This window comes from Manis javanica, chromosome 4 (genome assembly GCF_040802235.1).
Source record: "Manis javanica isolate MJ-LG chromosome 4, MJ_LKY, whole genome shotgun sequence".
Classification (NCBI taxonomy): Eukaryota; Metazoa; Chordata; class Mammalia; order Pholidota; family Manidae; genus Manis; species Manis javanica.
This window is the reverse complement of record NC_133159.1, coordinates 38,093,338-38,109,143: the sequence shown is the minus strand read 5'-3', so window position 1 is coordinate 38,109,143 and position 15,806 is coordinate 38,093,338. Positions and strand designations below refer to the sequence as shown.

The 15,806-nt window shown below is 33.4% G+C and overlaps 1 protein-coding gene across 4 annotated transcripts in view; it reads left to right on the top strand.

The window, feature by feature from the left end:
* SPATA6 (spermatogenesis associated 6) overlaps positions 1–15,806 on the top strand; it is a 149,205-nt gene that overhangs the window by 60,144 nt on the left and 73,255 nt on the right. For all 4 annotated transcript variants that reach the window (XM_037021958.2, XM_037021957.2, XM_073233899.1 and 1 more), the window contains 3 exons: positions 3,505–3,585; positions 6,974–7,267; positions 13,192–13,279. In XM_037021958.2, the coding sequence (XP_036877853.1) occupies positions 3,505–3,585; positions 6,974–7,267; positions 13,192–13,279 (463 nt within the window). The remainder of the gene's footprint in view (positions 1–3,504; positions 3,586–6,973; positions 7,268–13,191; positions 13,280–15,806) is intronic.

Here is a 15,806-nt window from a genome sequence, read left to right as displayed (position 1 = left end):
TTTCACTCATCTGTGGAGCATAAGAACAAAGCAAAAACTGAAAGAACAAAACAGCAGCAGACTCACAGAACCCAAGAATGGACTAACAGTTACCAAAGGGAAAGGGACTGGGGAGGATGGTTGGGAAAGGAGGGAGAAGTGGGACTGAGGGGCATTACCATTTGCACACATAATGTAGGGCGGTTGGCATGGGGAAGTCAGTACAACACAAAGAAGACAAGTAGTGATACTATAGCATCTTTCTACACTGATGTACAGTGGCTGTAATGGCAATGTGATGGGGACCTGATAATGGGGAGAGTCCCCAATGTTGCTCATGTAATTGTACATTAATGATACCAAAAAAAAGGAATACTTATTATGTAATTGCAGAAAGTTTAGCAACACAGTCACCTGCAGTAATGTGGGATGTAGAAAATTACCTAATGGGTTGGTCTGTCTAAGGAGACTTTTAGACAGACTATAGAAAGCCTGGTTGGTTTCCTCTTGCTGCTTATAGTGAAGTATGAAAGGAGATAGATAAGCAGAAGGAAAGGCCATTTAACAAAGAGTTGGAACTTACTGTTTCTAAAGATTCTCAGCTTTTCCCAGTGGCAAATATTGCTAAAATCAAAAATGACTTCTGAGCAAAAATCATTCCAGGCACTTTCAGGAAACTATGGTCTGATGGTAAAACTAAGGTTATGACTGTAAAATCTTTGAGTAAAATGCTAGAAGATCCAAGATATTGTCTCAGAAAATAATTTCCTCAAATAGGTTTTTTTCCAAGATGCAATCTCAGTGGATGCCCAGTGTGGAGAAGAGGGTGGCTTTTCTAATGGATTGAACTTTGGTAAGATTCACATGAAAAGGAAAAATGATTTTTAAGAGTCTGCTATTGGTAGAAACATCACCTGGTTGGTCTGAAATGGAGAGAAATTACAAAATGACCTTTGGATCCCTAAATTCTGTTGACAGGACCAAAGCTTGAACTGTGCAATTCCAAAATGGTCTACCTCTCATTGCAAAGGAATGATAATTCCAAGGATGGACCTAAGACCCCAGAGAGTGAAATCAAGAACCATGGATAGTTATTTATAAGAAGGAATAGGACTAAACTTCCAATTGAAGGATTTCTAACATTACCCTGAAATTTCTATGGACCAGTGACTCCTTTTTGCCTCTTGTTTTCTCCCTTCTTGAACAGGGATGTCTATAGTGATTGTCCTGTGTCTGTTGCACGTGTATACTTTGGAAATGTTTTGGGCAGATAACTTGCTTCTTTAGTTCATAGATCTTCTAATTGTGAGGGACTGTATTCTAGGAACTGTGCTAAACCACACTTGAGGAGGCCAAATAAAGATTTGACTTAGATGCCAACATCCTGGATTTCAAGCTGAAGTTGTAAAAGGATGAGAGAAGGAGACATTTTTCTTTTCTCATCTTTTCTTTCATTCTTTGTTTTCTTTCCTTTCTTTCTTTCTTTTTTTTTTTTTGTTAAGGTATGAGTTGAGTTTACACCTGAGAGGAGTGTAAGTAACTTGTGGTCAGAGGATAAGAGGATGGTTTAAAAATATGTCCACAAAATTTTTGGTATTCCTTTACTGAAAAGGTAACCTAATTCTTTTGTCCTTGAGTGTGGATTGTACTTAGGGACTCTAATGAATAGAATGTGTTAGAAGTGAAAGTGTTAGACTTCTGAGACTAAGTCATAGGAATGACTGTGACTTCATCCTAAATGTCCATCAATAGATGAATGGGTAAAGAAGATTTGGTACAAATACACAATCAAATATTATTCAGCCATAAAGAAAAATGAAATCTTGCCATTTGGAACAACATAGATGAACCTAGAAGGTATTATGCTAAGTGAAATAAGTCAGACAGAAAAAGACAAATACCGTATGATTTCACTTATATGTGAAGTCTTAAAAAAAATTAACAAACCAAAAATAGATTCATAAACACAGACAATGGACTGCTGGTTACCACAGGGTATGGGAGTTATGGGGTGGGTGAAATAGGTGATGAGGCTAAAGAGGTACAGAATTCAAATTATAAAATAAATTAGTCACAGGGATAGAAGTATAACATAGGGAATATAGCCAATAGTATTGTAATATCTTTTATAGTGACAGATGGTAATTACACTTATTTTGGTGAGCATTTAGTAATGTATATAATTGTCAAATCACTATGTTTTACATCTGAAACCAATATAATACTGTATATCAACTATATTTCAATAAAAACATTTTAAATGATTGTGTCTTCCTCCTTGGTTTGCTGTTGGTTCACTTGCTTTGGGGGAATTAGCTGGTAAATAATGAGGACACTCAAGCAGTCCAAGGGGAAGATTTATGTGATGAGCAGCTGGGTCCTCTTGCTTAAAACTTGAAAAAAATTGAGGCCTCCAGCTAGCAGGTGTGTGAATGAACCTTTTTGGGAAGCAGGCCATCCAGCTCCAGTCAAACCTTCAGATGACTGCAGCCCAAACATCATCTTGACTGCAAGCACATGAAAGATTTTGAGCCAGAACCACCCTGTTCAACCTCTGCCAGATTACTGATCCAAACAAACAATGTAAGATAATAAGTGTTTACTGATGCTCCAAACTGCTAATAGGCTATGTAGCAATAGATAACTAACAAAAGGCATAGTAGACATCATTAGTAAAAGATATGTTTGCAGAAAAACAATTGTTCAGTTAATTCTTAGGCAATTCAGATTTACTTTTTCTGTAACGTATGATGTTTGAAACTTAAAGTTAGTAGACCAAAGTTTAGGTTTGTAGAGGACTAATATATGGCTTCTATATTAGAGTGAAGCTACACTGGCACAGATGATATATTTTAATGTTTTGGTGAACATATAATTTGTGGGCTTCCAAATATTTTCTCAGGTGCTTTGTGACTGTTATTTGGGATTTTCCCATATAACTCCACTTATTTCAAAACAGTGTTCAAGCTGATGTTTGAACTGTTATAAGAAATTAAAGCCAGGTTCATTCATAGAACTGAATGTAAGGTATGCTACGGGAAGAAATGTTGGAGGAATTGGTAAAGACTTACCTCTCTTCTGTTTTCAAGAATTGTATACCCAGAAGCTGTGGTGTTTCTTTTTAACATGAGAAGGCAGTCCAAAATATTTCTTGATTCTATAGTAAATATATCTTAATTTGTAAAAGTAAAAAGAGCTCAAATTCATTAACTATTTTCATATATTTAATTATGTCATAGTTTTAAAATCTTAGAATTATTTGACAGGGAAATACTTGAATATGAAAAAATATATTAATTTTTCTATAAAAGTTATATAGTCACTCAAATAAATCATCTGCAATCAAACTGTTTCTTGCTAACATTTAGCATTACTGTGTCATCATCTTTAATAAAAAATTCAAACTAACAGATGAAGTAGCTGAACCTTGAGAAGTGTTTGTTACTTTAGGTTATATTTTCATCACTAATAATTATCCTTTTTAAAAATTGAAATATCTAAGAATTCCCTCTTTTTCTCCTTCAGGGAATTGCTCCAAAGCTGGAATTTTCTACGACCTCAGTGATTACTGAATGTCTGATAAGTTCAAGGAAGTGCTGCACTCAGGTTAAAATCATTTAAAGTACCTAATGGCTTGATTTATTCATTCATATTTATGGACATTTGGCAAGCATTATTTTGTTTTGGCTACAGCTCTCTTCACTTCTATGGGGGTCGCTCTTTAGTTTAATAAAACTATTACCATAGATATTTAGCTGTTTGGTTACATCAATATATGTGAAGTGAAAAGTTTTATACACATGATAGATGGTGCCATGATGTTACTATTGTTATTATTATTTAATTTCATGGGCCTTTCTTTTAATGCAAAGAAATCAGGCTACCAGAAAGAGGTGAAGATCAAGAAGTTCCACAGAAAACTAGATTGGAGGCTTCTATAAATCTTAAAGAAACTCTACAAGTTACTGCAAAAAATTCAAAGGATACATTTTTAGCAAATCTGACCAGAGGTTCTCAGGCTGGGATATTGGTGTTTAGTGAGTATGATTTCTTGAGTGTCTCTAATTTCTTGAGGGACTGTTGCTCTTTTTGGTAGCTGTACTAGTGGTGTTAGATCAAGGGAAACTTGGACACTCAAGCCTTAGTGCTTTCTATATTTATAAAAACTGCTTTAGTAAACTGAGATACCTAGATCTAATATTCCATGCTGTTCTAACTTCTTACTGAGTCACCAGGATCATCTTGCTACCTTGTCCACAGGTTATCTGATGGTCTAGGTGTCACTAATATGCAGTTGCATTGTGACCAGGTAACAAAGACTAACCTGTGATGAAGAGCCAGTAACATATAAAGCCCAGAGGGCCCAAACAGCGATGTACTGGACCTATGATGGAAAGAGTGGAATGTTAATTTACTACATTATCCATTTAGAGTGAAACTGCTAAGGATAGTAACTAAGACTTAAGCTAAAAAAGGTAACATATAGTTATAAAATTATCAAGGGAATTATTCTTAATTTGTTTAGCGAGATATTATTTAGTAAGTCAGAGTTTGGTTGTAGTTATTTAACTTTTTTGTGCAAGCTGAAACACATCTGTTAGAGATCTAACAACCTATGGCAAATGCAGAGATATGTTACTGACTTGTTTCTGAGATATGTGTTATGCATATTTATAAATTGGTAGAAGTGTTTTACCTGGACTCAGACAAAATTTTGCTCACCTCATTAGGGTATGCCTTTGAAGTGGGTGGATGGAAAATTTTTGTTGCCTGGAGTATAACATAGACAGTGAAAAGTACATCATTCTAAGTTTAAACTTGGTAGGAGACTCCTTTCTGAATTAGTCACCCCATTAGTAGTTTCACTGGGCTTCTGAATTAATATTTTCCTCTGTAAGCTTTTGACATCACATTTCTTTTTTTAACTTGTTATTTTAACATTGTCATAGTGTTTAAGAAAATATGCTTTAGAATCAGATATGATAAGGCTGCTTTACAGACATAATATATAATTAATGAATTTTGTAGCTGTTATTGAAGTTTTTTTTCTTAATTAAGGGAATTGGAGGAGATCAAAAGACAATAGTTGAAAATAAGATAGAAACATAGTCTAGTAGGCACAATAGAGTATATGCTTTTATATAAAATTCTGAATATTAACAGCCTGAATTTTAATCTTATGTGACCTTATTTGAGAATTTGATAAGTCTTTTTTTCAAATGAATATTAGTTACAATTATAATTTTAGTAAATCAGCATTTTCAGATTCAAATATGAAAATAAGACAATTTTGTTTTTAAGAGATGATTGAGTGAAATAACATAAAATTATTAAAGTTTACAAGGACTTATAATGATCTCTATTTCTTTTGGTTCATTATTTTCAAATTGGATGTTTTGTCACCAATTGAATGGACTGACAAAATTAAGCATATTATTGTGATTTTCCAAAAGATAACTAGTTCTCTTTTTACCTACTCCAAAATAAAATTCATTATTAAATTTGTTATAATCAATAGTAGCTTTATTGATATGTTTGTTAATCTATATCAAGCAGCTTTTGCTGTGTAAAATCACCACACTAACTTAGTGGCTACAGGGAAATACTTGAATATGAAAAAATACACTAATTTTTCTATAAAAGTAATATAGTCATTCATAAATAAATCATCTGCAACATTTAGCATTAAATGTTAAACGAAAATGGCTTGAAACAAAATGGTTCCCATAATTCTGTGGATTTGGCTGGGTAATTCATTTAGTCTGGACTGGCTAGGCTACGGCTGAATGGTCTGGTAATTGGCTTGATTTCAGCTGGGTGATGGCCACAAGATTCTCATCATCTAGCAGGCTACTTTGACTTTATTCACATGGTGGCAGGAAGGTTTTCAGGAATAAAGGATAATAAATGCTTTCATGGGTCACATGCGATATTGTGCTGTTAGCCAAAGGAGGGAGCCATTTTGTAAACAGTATAAAACAACTACTATTTTAAGTGTTATTGAACAGTATTAGGATACGTTAAGGATTGAGTAGAGTTAACATATATTTGTAGCAGTTATACCACAGTTTTAATTTTCTCTAGTAGGATTCAGCATTTAAAAACTGTAATAAAGAAAGGAGATGGGGTTAACTATTTTAGGTTTAGTATAATCAGAAGTGGGTAAGAAGGAACTTTATAGCATTGCAGAAATGGATGATTATGGTTTCATCTGGGTCTGGAGTTAAGGGATACTAAAAACATAGGAAGGTCTGGGGTAAGAGGTCTAGGGACTGAGGAGTTGAAAAGGGCAAGAATAAAAGAAGAAGGCTGAAGAAAAGAAGTTTTGATCAGCAAGGGATTTTCAGAGTTTGAGATGCAATGGATCTGCATAATGATGAAAATCTAAGATAAAGTAGAAAAAGATAATTAAAGCTAAGAAATAGAAAGTCTGAGTCCAAGGTCCTGGAAAGATTCATTGCTTGAGCTTTTATTACACCTCAAAAGTCCTTGCTTTTGTGATTCACTGTAATGTCATAGAGATGGATGAAATGAGATAAGGTAAACAAATTCTGAATTACTTGTTGATGTCATTGGACAAGGTGGGAGATTAGGAGCATATCAAAAACTGTAGAAGAACAAAAAATAAAATAATCTGATGCTGCTGGTATGAAACTCATGGACTTAATTTTCCAATTAGGAAAATATGTTTTCTTTCCTGTTTGTCTACTTCTAAAAAATATTCAACTCTTCTCCCTTCTATTTCACGTCTGTTTTATTAGAATACATACTCTTAACAAGTAGGGAAGGAGGTTGAGATGTAGAGAGAGACCCTCCAGGATCAGCACAGATAAGAAAGGCTGATCTAGTTGGCTGTGATAGATTAAATGTGCCTTAAATTACTTTTTAAAGTTTTTTCTACCTTTAGTTTATATATATAACTACAGATATACATATGAATATATATATGTATATATATTCTGCCCAAGTTAATTTCTATTTTTTGTTTGTTTAGGATAAATTTATTTACCATACAGCTCGAGATGAAAAATCACACAGCAGACTGCAAAGCAGAACATCAAGATCACAAAAGAAAAAATCCAAGTCACCTGAGAGAAATAAATATTGCATAAATGCAAAAAACTACGAACAGCCTACAATATCTTCAAAATCACACTCTCCGTCTCCCTACACAAAAAGACGCATGTGTGAACTATCTGAAGACACCAGGCAGCGGCTGGCCCATTTAAATCTGGGACCCTATGAATTCAAAAAAGAAACAGATAAACCTCCATTTGTGATTAGACATGTATGTATTCTCTCAAACATTTCCATTTGAAACTGATGTAATCTCTTTTTCCACTAAACATTATTCTGAAAGCTCTTTCAACTTCAACTTCTAGCTTATAATAATAATTTTCTTTCCGGAACTGTTAGCCTAGCACTCTAAAATGAAAAATTAACTTCGAATAAAAGAACTTTTTTGTTAGTCTTTTAAACCTGACAGAGCTCAAGCTCCATTATGAATGGCATGTTAAATCCTTTCTTCTTACACAGTGGACAGCATAATAACTACAAACTGAACTTAGATATAAATGACAGTATAAAAAATGCAGGGTAGGGTTTTAAAAGAGGACCAAGTTTTCTTTATGACTCCCCAGCCCCATCCCCCAAGTCTTTTATAATACGATAATGGAAAATAAGTTTCCTTTGAAATTGCATCCCTTGGGTAAACCTTATGTAATGGAGCTTTTAAGCAACTTATTACTTGATGAGGATGGGAAGCCCTTTGAAAGTGAGGAGTTAACTTAAGGGTAGCATAGTTCTGATCTTTACAGCAGCCTGCTTTCGGTATGGTTAAGCTTAGAGCTTGGGTCCATATGATAGTCAAATAGACTTTGACTAATTTTAAGTATCTACAATTTTAAGAGTCTAGAATATTTGATAAAGGACTTTCTCAGAATCTTCATAATTTCTTGAATTTTTATAAAGAATTTTTAACTTAAAAGTATTTCTTTAACAAAAGCTTGCAAATTAATAAAAATTACTAATAAACATATAATAAAATTAAACTTCTAATATTTAGGTGCCTATAGAAGCAAAACAATTTTTTATGATATCTATAATACTGTTTCAAGCCTTAATGTCTCTAATTCATTTTTTCCAAATTCTAAAATGTAATCATAAGTGTGGACATGTAAATATGCCCTTTGATAATCTAATACCTTTTTGAATTTATACAGTCTGAGAGTTCCTATTTTTTTGTGTAATGCCTTTTCAAAAAAATGTACATGTAATTATTATATTTAAGAAACATTCCAATTCATCTTTATATTTTTATTCTGAATCCTTTATTCTTTTAACCTGAAATAAGTTTTTTATTAAAGAAAAAATTTATAATATAATGGGTATTTTTAAATGATAATCTTTTGTTGAGATAATGTGATAAATTTTGATTTATTTCTATAGAATTCATTTATAGGTTTTGGTAATTTTTTTTGTTGTTTCAATAATATCCAGATAATGTTTACTTGCTTATTTGATGGCAGCTTCAGAATGTCTTTGCTTTTATGTCTGTCCACAATTGTAAATTAAGTTGAAAAGAAAGGACTTGCTGAATTCTTAATAGTGGCATTTTAATTAAAATGCCTATGTGCAAAGATAACCAGGAAAATTTGGGTGTAAGCCACATAAAAACTGTTTAGGAAAATAACTGCATTTCAAATATTTATTATTTTTTCATGTCTGTGTTTAAAATAGAGTAATTCTAATACCACTTGGTATAAACCTTGACATTTTTATTTAAATGATTTCCTTCTTAGCTTTCCAATGAACAGAAAGAAATGCACACTTATAAGCCTATAGTTAGAAAATTCTAGCATTATGTACGAGAGACTGGATTTTTCTAATTTTATTTGTAAACATAGAAATATCTTCCCACCCCCTCATAGCCATTCATGATTCTGAAAGCACTTAACAAATTTATAACCAAACAAAATTTTGATTTGATACATGCATGTGCAAAAAGTAAACACTTTTAGGAAAGACATTCTAGTTTTTCATACATTATATGAAAAATCATTCTAAAGAATAAGGAGCACTTTGAAGAAATCAATTAGCATGCTCCCAAATAAACTGACACAACCATCCTAGAAGAGTTAAACAGCATTCTTTTCTTTTTCATTCATGCAAAATATGCTTTTTTTTCTATAGTGGTAAAATACACAAAACATAAAATTTACCATTTCAACCATTTTAAAGTGTATAATTCAGTGGTATTATGTTCATATTGTTATACAACCGTCACCACTATCTAGTTCCAGAACCTACAATTTCTTCATCATCCTAAACAAAAACCCTGTACCTATTAAGCATTTACTCCTTGTCCCTACCTTCCCCAGTTAGTGCCAACCACTAATCTCCTTTATATCTGCGTGGATTTCCTATTCTGCCTTTTCAAGTAAATGAAATCATACAATATTTGACCTCTTATGTCTGGCTTTCTCATTTAGCACATGTATCTCACTCACTGTTTCTGATAGTGCTTGATTCTTTTTATGACTGGATAATATTTCATTGTATGGATATGTACGTCATTTTGATTACCCATTCATCTGTTGATGCACCTTTGGGTTGTTTTCCTTTTGGTTACGTGAATAGTGCTTCTATGAACGTTATGCAAATTTTTGTTTTAATTTTTTTTGTACCTGTTTTAATTCCTAATTGCTTTCATATCTAGGAGTGGAATTGATATGCCTTATAGTACATCTATGCTTATCTTGTTGAGGAATTGTTAAGTTGTTTTCCACAGTGGTTCCCCATTTTACATCCCCTCCAGCAATATACGAGGATTCCAGTTTATTCACATTCTCACGAATACTTATTTTCTGTTTTGTTTTCTTTTTATTATAGCCATGCTAGAGTGTGTAGAGTGTATGCCATTATGATTTTGATTTGTATTTCCCTATAGACTAATGATGTTGAGCATCTTTTCCTATGCTTGTTAACCATTTATATATCTTCTTTGGAGAAATGTCTGTTTGTTCTTTGCCCATTTGAATTAGGTTGTTTGTCTTCTTGTTGTTCAGTTGTAAGTTTTCTTTATATATTTAGGATTCTAGATCCTTGTTAGGTATGATTTGTAAATATTTTTTCTCATTCTGTTGCATCTTTTCATGCTACTTTTAAAAAATTTTTTATTTTTTAAAAATTCAGTAAAATATGCATAGTATAGTTTACCATATTAACCATTTTTAAGTGTACAGTTCAGTGGCATTAAGCACAATCACGTTGTGTAATCATCACCACAATCTATCTTCAGAACATATTTCGTCTCACTAAACTGAAACACTGTATACCCTTTAAATATAACTTCCCATTCCCTTTTCCCCTCAGCCCCATCAACTAAAATTCTACTTTCTGTCTCAATGAATTTGACTACCTCATATATGTGGAATATATATTTGTCCACATGTAACTGGCTCATTTCACTTAGCATAAGTTATCAAGGTTCATGCATGTTATAGCATGTGTCAGAATTTCCTTCCTTTTTACCAATGGATAATACTCCTTTTATATGTATATGCCAGATTTTGTTTATTTATTCATCTATTGGGCAGTTGGATTGCTTCTACCTTTTAGCTATTGTGAATAATGCTGCAAACATTGTGTAAAAATATTTGTTCAAGTCCCTGCTTTAAATTCTTTTGGGTCTATACCCAGAAGTGAAACTGCTAGGTCATATGACAATCCTATTTTGAATTTTTTAAGAAACCACCATACTAATTCTCATAGTAGCACCATTTTATATTGCTACCAACAGTGCCCAAGAACTTCAGTTTCTCCACATCCTTGCTGACATTTATTCTGTTTTTTTGTTAATAGCCATCCCAATGAAGTAGCATCTCACTATGATTTTGATTTGCATTTCCCTAATGATGAATGATGTTGAACATTTCCTCTTGTGATTATTGGTCATTTGTGTATATTTTGGGAAAATGTTGTTTAAGTCTTTTGCCCACTTTTTTTTATAGATTTGAAGAAATTTTTTATGTAGTCTAGATATTAATGCCTTATCAGATAATGATTTAGAAATATTTTCTCCTATTCCATGGGTTGTCTTTTCACCCTCTTGATCTCTTGATACTGTCCTTTTTGCACAAAGTTTTAAATTTTGATGAAGAGAGCTGTCTTTTTTACACAGATTTATACCACTCTGACTTACTTTTGTTTAGAAAATAAAGTTGACTGTAAGTTAGAAAGCACTCAGCATGCTGGGCTCTGAACAAGCTTAGAAAAGACACTGAATTCAAAACCTCAGTGATAAGAAGATAAATAGTAAATGGCTACACTTGTTCTTTTTTATTTTATTTATTTTTTATTATTTTATTTTGTTATCAGTAATCTACAATTACATGAAGAACATTATGTTTACTAGGCTCCCCCCTTCAACAAGTTCCCCCCCCACACCCCATTACAGTCACTGTCCATCAGCATAGTAAGATGCTGTAGAATCACTACTTGTCTTCACTGTGTTGCAAAGCCCTCCCCATGCCCCCTCCCCCGTATTATACATGCTGATCATAATGGCCCCTTTCTTTTTCCCCCACCCTTATCCCTCCCTTCCCACCCCTCCTGCCCAGTCCCCTTCCCTTTGGTAACTGTTAGTTCATTCTTGGGTTCTGTGATTCTGCTGCTGTTTTGTTCCTTCAGTTTTTCTGTGTTCTTATATTCCACAGATGAGTGAAATCATTTGATACTTGTCTTTCTCTGCCTGGCTTATTTCACTGAGCATAATACCCTCTAGCTTCATCCATGCTGTTGCAAATGGTAGGATTTGTTTTCTTCTTATGGCTGAATAATATTCCACTGTGTATATATATATATATATATACCACATCTTCTTTATCCATTCATCTACTGATGGACACTTAGGTTGCTTCCATTTCTTGGCTATTGTAGATAGTGCTGTAATAAACATAGGGGTGCATATCGTCTTTTTCAAACTGGGCTGCTGCGTTCTTAGGGTAAATTCCTAGAAGTGGAATTCCTGGGTCAAATGGTATGTCTATTTTGAACTTTTTGAGGAACCTCCATACTGCTTTCCACAAAGCTTGAACTAATTTACATTCCCACCAGCAGTGTAGAAGGGTACCCCTTTCTCCACAACCTTGCTAACATTTGTTGTTATTTGTCTGTTGGATGGTGGTGATCCTTACTGGTGTGAGGTGATATCTCATTGTGGTTTTAATTTGCATTTCTCTGATGACTAGCGATGTGGAGCATCTTTTCATGTGTCTGTTGGCCATCTGAATTTCTTCTTTGGAGAACTGTCTATTCAGCTCCTCTGCCCATTTTATAATTGGATTGTTTGCTTTTTGTTTGTTGAGGTGTGTGAGATCTTTATATATTTTGTATGTCAACCCTTTATTGGATCTGTCATTTATGAATATATTCTCCCATACTGTAGGGTACCTTTTTGTTCTATTGATGGTGTCCTTTGCTGTACAGAAGCTTTTCAGTTTGATATAGTCCCACCTGTTCATTTTTGCTTTTGTTTCCCTTGCCCGGGGAGATATGTTCATGAAGAAGTCACTCATATTTATGTCCAAGAGATTTTTGCCTATGTATTTTTCTTAGAGTTTTATGGTTTCATGACTTACATTCAGGTCTTTGATCCATTTTGAATTTACTTTTGTGTATGGGGTTAGACAGTGATCCAGTTTCATTCTCTTACATGTAGCTGTCCAGTTTGGCCAGCACCATCTGTTGAAGAGACTGTCATTTCCCCATTGTATGTCCATGGCTCCTTTATCATATATTAATTGACCATATATGTTTGGGTTAATGTCTGGAGTCTCTATTCTTTTCCACTGGTCTGTGGCTCTGTTCTTGTTACACTTGTTTTTTAAATGTGGGAAAGTAAATTCCTCTTTTTTAAACTTTGTAATGGAAAGCAAACTAGGCAATAGAGTAATGGACATTTCAACCACAAATCTGTTCATTTTGAAGTAGACTAAAATATATAATTAAAATTTTCTGGAGTTAAATTTAACTTTGTTAAAAATCGAACAGCAAAATACTAAGCTCTGACTTTGGAACACAGCTGAACCATTTGGCAAAATCATGTTAACTTGATCATACCTGGGCTATGTAATACTTCAGTTTATTTTCTGGTGCCAGGAGACTGAAAGAACATTTAAATTCTTTTTTACATTCAAATGCTCCTTCTAGGTCGATCCTCCAAGTCCCAGAACTGATGCTTTATTTGGATCTTCTGGCAGAGACTGTGAAAGAGATGGATGGTCTAGGATGCACAATGGTAAGCTACAAGTAATCTCTCTTATTTGCTTTAGTTGCCTTGACTACAGTCAAGCCTTTAACTTGGCATCAATTAGCAAAAACAGAATCTTAGCTGTATTATTGGATAATATGGGATAGTGCTAGTTTTTACAACTTGTGGGACACAGTATAGGTACTCTTTAAAAATAATAGAAGTTTTGTGCTGCTATCAACTATCTCCCTCTTTGAGATTCAAAATACATTTTAGTATATTCAAGACTAGTGCCTTCTAGTAAAAAAAAAAACAACTTGATTTTGTTTTATGCAACAATTTCTAAATTTCTTTGACAATTGAATCCTTTTTTCACCTTAACATTTATTACTTAGTTTGTGTAACAGGCTCTGAGAAATATCATAGTAAAAAGTTCAAGGTTATGGGTTTTGGATATAAATGTACATACATATTTGAATACTTGCTCTGCCACTTACTATAAACCACGCATTCTTGAACAAATCTTTTTAACTAATTTGACAGTCAGTTTATTTTAAATAATGAAGAAAACATGGTAAATGTTCCATGTAAAATGTCCTGGGACTCAGGACTTAATAAATAGCAGCTGTCATTATAATACTTATTATTTATATTTCTGAAAAGGTAATTCTTTAGCATTAGTTTTTGAAGAATATATTTTTTTCATCTTTAGCCCTGTCCTAATGGATAAATAAGTTGTTTAAGTTCAACATGAAGATAATTTTTATGAAAAGATTAACTAGTATTATATCATAGAGGTATTTGAGTGTTGTTATCTATAGACAGACTTTGGCTAGTCAGTCCAGCTTGCATTTACTAGTAGCCTTTAAGTTAATTTACTGCACACTGAGAAAGGCATAGAAGGAAGAAAAATGAGATAGTGAAAAAAATATAACATAGTGAGCTCTGTCTCTTTCTAAACTGTAGTCTCTTTTTTTAAATAATGAAATGAAACATTCTTCCCTGAGAACATGCAGAGTTTGTGCTCATTTATATTGCTTCCTTAGCATTAACAGCAGATAGATGTGGTAATCAATAAGTATTTTATTACCAGATTATGTGAAATTAGGAGCAGATGTTATGCTCTGTTTCCTCTCTTGGAAGAAATTTATGGACATGGAAAATAAGCTTTAAGAACAAGAAAATTGAAAGTAACTGCAATATAGATGTTTCTTTGGAAGATGGTTTTGCAATGTACTTAAGTGTCTAATTTTTCTTGACAACTATTATATATTTGCCAGCAGAACTGTTGAGAGTTTCCAATAACTTTTAATCAAAGCAGTCAGCTGCTTATGTAGAGGTACAATCAGATTAATAATGAGGTGCTTGTTTTTCTTTCAACTTTTAATTTTGATACAATTTCAAACTTACAGAAAAGTTAAAATAGTACAAAGAATTCCCATATACTTTTCAGAATCCACAAATATTAATATTTGCTTTTCCCTCTTTCTCTCTCTCTTTATCTCTTTCCTTTCCCTGCCGCCATGTCAGTATGTGTGTCTGTGTATAAACTTTTTGACAATGACATTGTTATGGACTGAATGGTGTCCCTCCAAAATTCATATGTTGAGAGTCTAACCCACAGTGATGATATTTGGAGGTGGAGCCTATGGGAGGTAATTAAGTTTAGATGAAGTTTTGAGGATGGACCTCATAATTGAATTAGTGCTCCTTATAAAACAGGACACCAGAGATCTTGCTTTCTCTTGACCATGTGAGGATCCAGCCAGAAGACAGCTGTCTATAACCCAAAACAAGAGCCTTGCCAAAACCTGACTGTGCTGGCACCTATATCTTGGACTTTCAGCCTCCAGAACTGTGAAAAATAAATATCTGTTGTTAAGCCCCCCCAGTCTATTTTGTTATAGCAGCCTGAGGAGACTAACAGATATTATGTTATGTGATGCAATTATGAAAAGCAGTAAATTAACAATGACGTAATAAGAATTACTCATCTATAAGCCTAAATCAGACAACACTTGTCTTAATATTATCTTTATAGCAAAAGAAATCTCACATTGTGCATAGCCTTCAATTGCCATGTCTCTAGTTTTCTTACATATGGATCAGTTCCTTAGCCTTTCTTCGTGTTTGGCATTGATAATGTTGAAGAGTACTGGCCCGTTATTTTGTAGAACATCCCTCAATTTCAGTTTTTAGTTTTTAGTTTTTCTTGATGGTTATATGTAGATTATTCATTTTTCCCCAGAATACAGCAGAAGTGATGTTACTTTCAGTGCCTCCTGTCCGTAGGTACATGATGTTGTTTTGTTACCTGAAGTGGTAATTTGTTCACCTGATTAAGATGGTGTCTGCTAGGTTTATCCATCATAAGAGAGCTATATCTTCCCTTTGTAATTATGGGGAGATACTTTGAGACTATGTAATATCATGTTACTCCTCAACTTTGCCTCCTTTAGCAGATAGGCAAGTATTGATGATTCTTGCCCGAAACAATTTATTACTGTGATATTTGACAAATAGTGATTTTTAAAAGTTCCATTTTTATTTGTATGCTTATTACTTGCCTTTCTGT